The 11,018-nt window shown below is 43.5% G+C and overlaps 1 protein-coding gene across 1 annotated transcript; it reads left to right on the top strand.

Moving 5' to 3' along the window:
* The first annotated feature begins 5,813 nt into the window (after positions 1–5,813).
* LOC143529106 (amine oxidase [copper-containing] gamma 1-like) lies at positions 5,814–10,039 on the top strand. The gene is made up of 5 exons (XM_077024976.1): positions 5,814–6,775; positions 8,713–8,826; positions 8,910–9,359; positions 9,431–9,528; positions 9,772–10,039. The coding sequence occupies exons 1-5, from the start codon at positions 5,966–5,968 to the stop codon at positions 9,980–9,982; spliced, it is 1,683 nt and encodes a 560-aa protein (XP_076881091.1). The 5' UTR covers positions 5,814–5,965; the 3' UTR covers positions 9,983–10,039.
* Positions 10,040–11,018: the final 979 nt, after the last annotated feature.

The following is an 11,018-nucleotide window of genomic DNA, read 5'->3' as shown; positions in this document are numbered from 1 at the left end:
GATGCACAACCTACAAGAAAATATACAAGTGTCAAAACCTTTTCTATTTACAAAGAAAAGCGTAAAGACATGAAAAACATACCTGAGACAACGCTTCTCGAAGAAGCCATTCCTTGGCAACCAGGGCTTCTTGGAGGGCAGCTTGAGCTTCGTTACGGGCGCGATAGGCTTCACTCTTGTTGAGGTTGGCAAGCAACACTTCTTTAGCCGCAGCCTCTTCGACGCCCTTCAGCTTACGCTCAGCATGGTCAAGCACCCCCCTCTGGTCCAGGATTTCTTGGAGCTTTTTGGCGTCTTCCATCGCCAAGGCATCATGAGCCTGCTGGAGAGCCTCTAATTTGGCTTTAAGTTCTTCATTCTCCACGCGAATAGGCTCAGCAACAGCTTCAGCCTTGGTGGCCCTCTCGGTTGCGTTCCTGGCAGTTTCCTTAGCCAGCTGAAGCTGTTCATTAACAGCTTGGGCAGCCTTGGAACGGGCCTCAAGTCGAGCCTGAACTTCAACCTTGAGGGCCTTGAAGGCCTTCTCCTTTTCCGCAGCCAATGCGGAAAGCCTTTGGTTCTCCTCCCGGACAGCCCGCGCCTGAGCCACTTCTTTAACGCGAGCTGCTTTCAACTTGTCGTTTTCACGACAAAGCAGCTCGACGCGCGGCTGCATCCGGGCCAGGAGAACCCGAAGCTCATTGCTTAGCCTACCCTCCTGGTAGCTAGCCATGGCTTCCCCCAACGCACCACTGGGAGCAGCGTGACGAGCCCATTCCACGCACTCCACAGGGGTGCGAATGGTTGTTCCTCGGCGAATGTTCCATCGTGGAACATACACTTCATTGGAATCCGACACTGCAAAAAGCATAAAGCAGTTAGGAAAAGATGATAAGAAAAAATAAAAATGAAAAGGGCCAAAAGAACCCTACGCACCTGTAGGGTCAATAACAGGCCGATAGCCGCCGAACCCATCACCTGAACCCAAGGGAAATCCATCCAAGAGGTCAGGCAGATGGGAAGGTGGCAGAGATTGGCGAGAAGCCCCATGCGTACCTGATGGATCGGCCGTCGTTGCCGATGACGGGGGCATGGTAGCAGCCGCCGCGGTCGCCGCCGCGGAATCCGCGGCAATAGTAACTGCCGGCTCGGTGAAAGATGCTGTAAAAATCGCACTCACAGCCGGCGGTGACGTCATCACAGCTGGAACAGTCGGCTCAAAGGAGTGAGCAACTGGACCAGCGGAAGCAGGCGCAGGCGCCTGGGTCGTCGCCTCAGGTAGGCTGACCAAGCCTACCGTCATTGGCGGAGAAGTACTACTCTGCACTCCACCCTGGAATGCGTCAACATCCACGCCTGCGTAAAGAAGATAAGTGTTATAACGATATTAAACTAAAGATAAAAGCTAAAGTTGTACTTACGGGTTTTCTTGAGCCTAAAGGTACGGAGAGGCGGGGACGAACCCGATGGAGCCGGCCTCTTTGCGCCGGTCACCGTCGTCTTCTTTGGCTCTCCGGAGGTGACAGTCGCAACCTCCGGAGCGGTGGTCTTATCACCACCGGGATTCCCCGCCACCTCTTCGCTCTCGGTCTCCGAGTCAGACCGAGGCGCGGGATCGGCAGTGGAGGCCACCTTCTCCTTCCCCTTCCCGCCGGCAGCCTTCTTCCTCCGCACCAACGGAGGACCATCTGCGGATTCCTCATCAGAACATACGATTAGAGGAATTCCAGCAGAGGTTTCAACATTGAGGGGTCGAGGGTCGAATAGCGCCTTACCTGGCCGACGGGCACTAAGGATCTCATGGCCTAGCGGATAGACCTCCACGAACCGATCCGCCGTTTGTTCTAGGATGGGCAACTCGTTCTCATCTAGAGCGCGAGTACCCATCCGAGCGGGACCGTCAGCCTCCCGCGGGTTTAGGAGCGACTGCAAGTCGTTCCCCTCTGAAATAAACAAGAAAAAAGTTAGAAGAAATTCAAAATCAACAAAAAGAAACAACGCATACCGTAAGAAACAGAGTTCGAACCGTATTCGAGGACGATTGGGATCTTTTGAGCATCGGCAGCCTTCCACACCCGGCTCATCCCCAGCATCACCATCCCGGACTCCGCAAACCGGTAAACCAGAGATTGGACTCGGGATATCTTCGAAAACCATTCCGCCTCCTCGTAGTTGGAGGCGTGAAGGTTGGGAAGTACTTGCCCGTTCTTAAATTTCATGGCAAGGGGGATGGCGCGAGCAGAGAGGTAGAAGAACTCCCTCTTCCACGAACGAAGACTGCGCTCGGTTGCGCAAATCTTCAAACCCTTGATCCGGGTTGTCAATGTGTACCACCCCTGGATGCACCTCCAAGTGTAGAAGGTCATCAGGCGGTCAACATAGGGCTCAATGCCCAGTATCCGGCATACCCACTCGAAGTGGCGAATCTTGGCGATCGCCATGGGATGCAACTCGGTCAAATGAACACCGTGCCTCTCAAGGACACGGTAAACAAACTTTGTCAATGGGAACCTAAGATTCCCATAAACAAAGAATGCAGCATAAACCCCGATCTTGCCTCTGGGGGCATCGTACACCGTCTGATGGGGTTCAGGAAACTCAGGCTCGAGAGACTCGAGCATGAACTTCCTGACGACGTACCGATACAGATCGCCAGGCAGAGCACACTGACACTCGCCAGCGGTACCCTTGTCATCAGCTGTAGATTCGAGATCACGAGACATCTTGTAAAAGAAGAAGAAAACGATTTCGGGAGAATGCTTGCCTGAAAAGGTGAGTATTCGCCGGAAATCGCTTAGAATATGAAGAGGAGTGAAAGTGTGGATTACAAAGAACCCTCTCCCCCTTTATATACTAATCGCAATTAATGCGATGAAATTAATGCGGAAGAGAGAGAAAACGAAGGTGCAATGAAACTATGACACGTGGCAAAAAGCAAGCTGGCAACAGCTGTTGACAGGACGCATACCATTAATTTCGCGGCCACGCGCCCGAAAAATCGCGCCCACGCGCCTGAAAAAGCGTCTGGAATGACCATGTACTGTCACGTCACCATAACTTCCTGCACGTCCTGACACAATCAGAAGAAACCGTCGCACGACGTTTCAGAGGTTTGGACTGTTCTTATCCTTTCACCAACTCTTCGAATTTCAAAATTCAAAATTCAAAAAGATTAAAAAGTAAGCGGGAAAATACCCCTTACCTTGGCAAACAAGTAACCGTAAGACGGAGGCGGGTACAGTGTTAAGGCAAAACCCTTCACATACCTAGCACCCGCAGGGAATTGAAGCCAAGAAAACCTTGGCAAACAAGTAACCGTAAGACGGATGCGGGTACAGTGTTAAGGCAAAACCCTTCACATACCTAGCACCCGCAGGGAATTGAAGCCAAGAAAACCTTGGCAAACAAGTAACCGTAAGACGGATGCGGGTACAGTGTTAAGGCAAACCCCTTCACATACCTAGCACCCGCAGGGAATTGAAGCCAAGAAAACCTTGGCAAACAAGTAACCGTAAGACGGATGCGGGTACAGTGTTAAGGCAAAACCCTTCACATACCTAGCACCCGCAGGGAATTGAAGCCAAGAAAACCTTGGCAAAAAAGTAACCGTAAGACGGATGCGGGTACAGTGTTAAGGCAAAACCCTTCACATACCTAGCACCCGCAGGGAATTGAAGCCAAGAAAACCTTGGCAAACAAGTAACCGTAAGACGGATGCGGGTACAGTGTTAAGGCAAAACCCTTCACATACCTAGCACCCGCAGGGAATTGAAGCCAAGAAAACCTTGGCAAACAAGTAACCGTAACACGGATGCGGGTACAGTGTTAAGGCAAAACCCTTCACATACCTAGCACCCGCAGGGAATTGAAGCCAAGAAAACCTTGGCGAACAAGTAACCGTAAGACGGATGCGGGTACAGTGTTAAGGCAAAACCCTTCACATACCTAGCACCCGCAGGGAATTGAAGCCAAGTATACCTCGGCAACCAAGTAACTATAAGACGGGTGCGGGTACAGTGTAAAGGCAAAACCCTTCACATACCTAGCACCCGCAGGGAATTGACGCCAGGAATACCTTGGAAGTAAAGTAACCGTAAGACGAGCGCGGGTACAGTGTTAAGGCAAAACCCTTCACATACCTAGCGCTCCGCTGGGAATTGAAACCAAGAAGGATCTTCTGGGCAATGCTTGCGGAAACGGAAATAACATCCCCGCATAGCGGGAACGTCGAGAACTACGTTGTTTGAAGCTCCAGGATGGAATTGGTGGTTTTAACATAATTGATCATTATGTTCAAAACTACCAAAACCTCATGGAGAATCCACACAAGTGGGACTCAACGCTCCTGACTTGCGAGGAGGTTATAGACCTACCCGCATCATACCCAAAGACCAAGCAGGAAACTCGGGAATTTCTGCAAGTGACAAGGACTTCCGCGGGAAGAATCCCCATGGAAAACCTTAAAAAACCCTTTTCAAAACCCTCTGCTTAAGTCCAAAAGTTCACCTCACTTTATTAAACACTCATGAGAAGAACATTGGACTGGAGGGACTTGAAGAGGTAGGTCCCAGCAGAGCCCAGTTGGACCCGCAAGACTCACCTTGAAGAGGGACGTCTACGCAGAAACCAACTGGATCCGCAGGACCAACCATGCTCAGAGACGTGACGTCCTTACGCGCAGTACGCAAGCTGTTCCCGCAGGAAATGCCTCCCGATGGTGAAGGACTCCGCCTGTTCCCGCAGCTTCGGATACAAGCCATCAGGGAAGGCCACCCGCGCAGCAAGGCTACACGCACAAGGCACTTAGCTCTCAATCACTCAGTTTCACCTGAGGGAATGAGCAAAGCCGGGAACAATCCCGCACAAGGGCGGGAGGGGGAATACTCCCGCCCAAATAAGCCAGTCCGTACGATACGGGAAGATCTTCTGTACTGTACCTGACGAGGTATGGGAAAAAGATCTGACTAAAGATACGACAGCTTATTGACAACAGTATGGCGAGCAGCATGCTCCTGTACTGTGTCACTATTAGCCGCTGCCTACTCACCAACTACTGCCATACCACGTGCGTAGCCGGCAGTTGGTGGAAAAGGAATAGTACACAGCAGGCCTGGTCACTATCAGCCGCTGCCTACCCACCAACTACCAGCAGGGCACGTGCGTAGGCCACTGTTGGTGGAACAGGAACACTGTTGCAGCCGGCCACACCTCCTTGGAAACCTACCTTCGGCTATAAATACCACAAATGGTATGATCATCTCATCTTATCTTGTATTATCATATTATACCTGATATCTGCTCTAGCAATCTCTTAATATACATTTATATTTAAAGAGCAATCTAGTCTGATTCTCACGCCGGAGGGTGGTCATAAGGAGGAACCCCCCCCCCTTCTTAGTGACAAGCTCACGGTGTCTGTTTTGCAGGTTATCAGAAGAACCATCTTCTCAGGGTCTAACCCCTCGTGGGAAACAGCTATCTAATCCCCAGGTTACCAGTAATCTGCCCGGGGTCCGGTTAGTGTTTCTTCACTTATTCTATCCGACTCTTGATCGTCATCACTGTCATCTCCATAGCAATATTCATATTCACATACTCAAGAAGCCCCCCTGAAAATATACTCAGCTCCAACAAGACTCACTGGAACACCAATCTCCGATCAAACTCACTCATCAACACGCCCGACCACCACTTCACAGACACACCACTTCACCCTCTGGACCCGTTAACCGTACCCGAAATCAACAACATCCAATCCATTCTCTCCGCATATGAATCCTTTTCATCCTCCTTTCCGTCCATCAACACCCTCTCTTTGGATGAACCCGACAAAAGTCAAGTACGAGGTTGGAAAACAGGCGACCCGCTTCCGCCTAGAAGAGCATCAGTCGTGTCGTTTCTAAATGGCCAAACACATCTTCTAAATGTCGATTTGGACCTTGGAGTACTTACAAACGATGTTGTTAGCGTCGGGTCTGGTTACCCGATGTTAACACCTGAGGACATGACAACGGCTTTAGAGGTTATTTTTTCGGACTTGGAGTTTAACAAGTCTATTTTGGCTAGAGGCGTGGACTTTAATGATCTGGTATGTGCCCCACCGTCACCGGGCTGGTTTGGGCCAGATGAGGAGGGGAAAAGAATCGCTAAAGTCCAGTGCTTTTCTAGCCAAAACACTCCTAACTTTTACATGAGGCCCATAGAAGGGCTAACTGTGACTGTGGATGTGGATAAAAGAGAGGTTGTCAAACTAACTGATACCGGTCGAGACATTCCTATACCAAAAGAAACTAATACTGATTACCGATACACTACTCAAAACCCGTTTTCAAGTGTGGGCCCCGAAACCAACCCTATGTCTATGGAACAACCCAAAGGGCCCAGTTTCACTGTAGAGAATGGGCATATAGTGAAATGGGCTAATTGGGTTTTTCACTTGAAGCCCGACATTCGGGCAGGGATGATAATATCCCAGGCCATGGTCCGGGGTGAGAACGGGGAGTATAGGAGTGTGATGTACAAAGGTTTTGCATCAGAACTTTTTGTACCATATATGGACCCGGACCAATCTTGGTACTTCAAGTCGTATATGGATGCTGGTGAATTTGGGCTTGGTGCAGCCGCTATGTCCCTTGTGGAATTGAATGATTGTCCGAGGTACTCATATTATATGGACGGCGTGTTTGCTAGTGCCGACGGCCAACCGATCATTCAGCCTAATATGATTTGCATATTTGAAAGCTACTCAGGAGATATTGGTTGGAGGCATTCCGAAATTCCGGCCTTGGGTTTTGATGTAAGTACAGACTAACAATTTCTAAATTATTAAAATTGTTGATTGAGTACAATTATTAACACAATAAGCACCTCAAGGCTGCAACTGGTACTGTACTACTGTCTTAAGTTATAACGTCTAAATCACTACGTAAAGAAAATAGATACAACCACCCAAGGTACGTCATAATGAGTGATAACAAATTAACAACTATACATATATATTAAAGAGAATATTATAAATCATATTTTTGGCCGGATTTTTTTAGGCCATATGTTACGTTTGACAAAACCCTTAAAAAAATCTTAGTTTAATGGGTTATGATCGATTGGGAACACATCACGTCATATTTGATGTTAACGTATCATATTTGATGAAATAACTATAATTTAATATGTTTGAACAAGTTTAACATTAATAATCACTCCTTGAGACTATGTGTACTGGGGCGAGGAGTTGGGCGACAAAGGGCGAGAAGGAGCCCCCCCCCCGGGCGATATGTGGGCGAAAAGGGGCGGGGCGGGGTTCTTTTGTCGCAGGCGAGGTTTAAATAATAATAATAATATTATACTAATTAGACCGTTGCAACGGTCAAAAGTAAAAAAAAAATTAATTAATTAAAACAATATATATATATATAGGGTAAGAATTCTAAGAGAACCCTTTACAAATTGAGAACTTTGAGAATTATTTTTGACCACTAAAAACACCTTTAAAAAATATTTAAAAAAATCATAAAACAAAAAATAATAAAAATTTTAAAAAAGTAAAAAAACCAAAATTCTTATATTTCATTCCGGTTTCAATAAAAAAATAAAAAAAAAATACAAAAAAAAAACGTCGTATTATACACATATGTATAATTTTATATAATCTTTAGTTACGTAATATACACATATGTACAGTATCATTTATCTTAAATTATACACATGTGTACAAAAAAAACATGTAAATATACATATATGTATATATTATACATATGTGTATATAATTTAGCTAAACCGAGTTTATATATATATATATATATATATATATATATATATATATGAAACCGGGATGATAAAATAAGAATTTTGGTTTTTATACTTTTTTGATTTTTGTTTTTTTGATTTTATGATTTTTTTTATTTTTAGGTTTTTTGTGGTCCAAAATGGTTCTCATAGTTCTCAATTTCAAAAAGGTTCTCTCATGATCCTGATCCTATATATATATATATAAACATACACCATTCTTCTCCATTATTGGTTCAACGACGACGTGAAAAAATGCGTGAATATTACAGATATTAGTTTCTTTTTTTTAGTTATGTTTTTTTTAGTTATGTATTTTTTTAGTTATGTATTTTTTTTATATTTCTTTTTAATTTTAATACATTTTAATTTTATTATTTAATTTTCTTGGTTTTTATATTATAAAAAGAAAATAATAAAAAAAGATACTGTGAGCCCAGTTTATAGTCCCTACACCATTACACCCCAAAAACAAATTCCCACTCCTTGCTGACTAGGCGCCACGTGTCGCAATTCACCCCATTTGTAGCCCCTCCACTACGCATAGCCTGAGTAAATCATATCAGACTGTTTGTCTATGGCCTATAAGAGTGTGCGATAAGACCTATACAGCTAGCATCACCCACGTGGATGTGCAGGTGCGCGAGTGCGAGATACCAATAACGACACTATGAAAATGTAAGCCTCGATTGATTGTGTATTCAAAATATCCGTGCGAGATTATATATTATATAATTAGGCACTTTTACCTTCTTTTTTTTTTTCATATGAAACACCCACACGCACTTTGTCTATATATAGACTGTCTAAATGGTTCGCCCTTAAACACTGTTACCGACCAGGATATAAGGAGGGCATAATTTATTGATTACTATATTATTAATGTTATTATCATTATTGTTGGAGTATTATTTGTTATAGATGTTCTTATTGAATTTAAAAAAACAGATAAGAGAATCAAGACCAAAGGTGACACTGATAGCTCGAATGGTAGCATCCGTTGGAAACTCTTATTATATTTTTGATTGGGAATTCCAAACCGACGGCTTAATCCGTGTTAAGGTACTTTTATTTTTATAAATCCGGTAGTCACCACTCACCAGAGAAAAAAGTTATACTTGACGAACTCTTGATTATCACAACAGGTTGGACTATCGGGAATGCTAATGGTGAAAGCAACTCCATATGAAAACTTATACAATGTCTCCAACACTAAAGACATGACCGGGACATTAGTATCAGAAAATGTGATCGGTGTTGTTCACGACCACAACATCTCATTTCACCTTGATATGGACATCGATGGCCCAAACAATTCATTTGCCGAGGTCAACTTGGTCAAAGAAGAAACTTTACCGGGTCAATCTCCTAGAAATAGCTACTTAAAGGCAAAAAGAAAAGTGGCTAAAACGGAAGACGATGCAAAGATCAAGCTTAAATTATACGACCCGTCTGAATTTCATGTCTTTAATCCGCCTCGGAGGTCAAGATTGGGTAACCCAACGGGTTACAAGATTGTGCCTGGTGGGACCGCGGCTAGCTTGCTTGATCACGATGATCCACCGCAAATTCGGGCAGCGTTTACTAATAATCAGGTACTAATTAAAGGTTTTATCATAATAATTTGATCCAAACGGAGTACAATGGGTTTGTGTTAATGTGACAGATTTGGGTGACTCCGCATAATAAAAGTGAAGAATGGGCTGGTGGTCTTTTGGTATCTCAAAGCAAAGGAGAAGATACAATTGCCGTATGGTCTGCCAGGTAAGTTGGATTGGGCCGGTTGATGATGGGTCAATAATTATTAATCAATGCAAATAAATTTTAAGAGGGACAAAATCAACTCGATAATTAATTTTGGTTTAATACAATAGTTATAGTGTATATCTTTGATCAAGAAGTAGACACGATGGTAGTCACATAAACAATATCTCAAGTCATGTTAAAAGCCAATATATTGATTTAGAAAACTCCCATGATATTGAGTTTTTTTCCTCTACTCAACAGGAATCGCGAGATTGAAAACAAGGACATCGTGTTATGGTACACATTGGGCTTTCATCACGTACCATGCCAAGAGGATTTCCCAATAATGCCAACGGTTTCGTCGAGTTTTGAATTGAAACCTGTAAATTTCTTCGACCGAAATCCCATTCTTAACGCAAAACCTACTTTTCAAAAGGATCTACCCGTGTGTTTTGCTACTAGATCCTACTGATCGACTTCTTAGAGGTTACATGTCTGACCTTTCACACAAGAGTTCGAACTTAAAGATGCACTACTGTAACAAATATAAATAACCTTTTAGATAATTTTGACGTTTATTTAATAGTATCAGATGCATTGAACTATTTATACTAGAGTTAACCTCTAAAATGTTAAAAACTACAAAAGTCGCATGAAATCTTGAACTATTTAATATATATATGAGGTTTATTGGATTTAAATAATTCAAAGTTTTGTCAATTGGCCAATATTAATCTCAATTTAAGAATTGACCTACATTAATCCCAAATTTCTCTGTGCTGGCCGTAAACAAGCCTTTCCCTAACGGAGTCTTAACTCCGTTAATTTTTGATGACGTGGCTGCTATGTGGCAAACAATCATTAATTGTTTTATAAAACACTCTTTTATCATATATATCAAAGTTCAGGGACCATTTTTAGAAATTACCCATCTACATCATCATTCCTCTCTAACATCTTATAATACCACCACACATTACCACCACTACCACATCAGGCTACCATATTTTCCGGTGATGTTTTTGACAATTCCGGCGAGATTTCTTGCTTAAAATGGTTTTCCAACAATCATATTTTTCGGCGTCACAACAGAAATTTATGGCGAAATTCATGCCCATGGATGTGAGCATGATCAGAGTTGTTTGAAAATTTGTAGAGAGTTTTTAAATTAATCCAGTAACTGTTTTTCTTTCCGGCAAGTAACCGAATATTCCGGCGCGGCCACTGATCACGTTTTTTCGGCAACGCATTTTCGGCAAGCCTTATTACTGTCATTTTCTAATTCATGTAATAACAAATCGAGATCTCGGTGTAACAGATTTCTCCAGTTAAGAAAACTGCTATTTCGGTAGCCTAACTTGTAACATCCCCTAAATTTTGATCAAAATTTGACAACTTAAAAAGATAAAGGACCAAAAATATTTTCAGATAAATAATAAGAAAATGAGATAAGAAAATAAAACCATTCCATGTTAAGAAAATAAAGAAGTTCATCCAACATAGAAAGA

The sequence above is a fragment of the Bidens hawaiensis genome, unplaced genomic scaffold (genome assembly GCF_021521415.1).
Source record: "Bidens hawaiensis isolate Kalapana, Puna unplaced genomic scaffold, B.hawaiensis_p1.1 tig00000636_1, whole genome shotgun sequence".
NCBI classification, from domain to species: domain Eukaryota; kingdom Viridiplantae; phylum Streptophyta; class Magnoliopsida; order Asterales; family Asteraceae; genus Bidens; species Bidens hawaiensis.
This window is presented reverse-complemented; position numbering and strand designations above follow the sequence as displayed.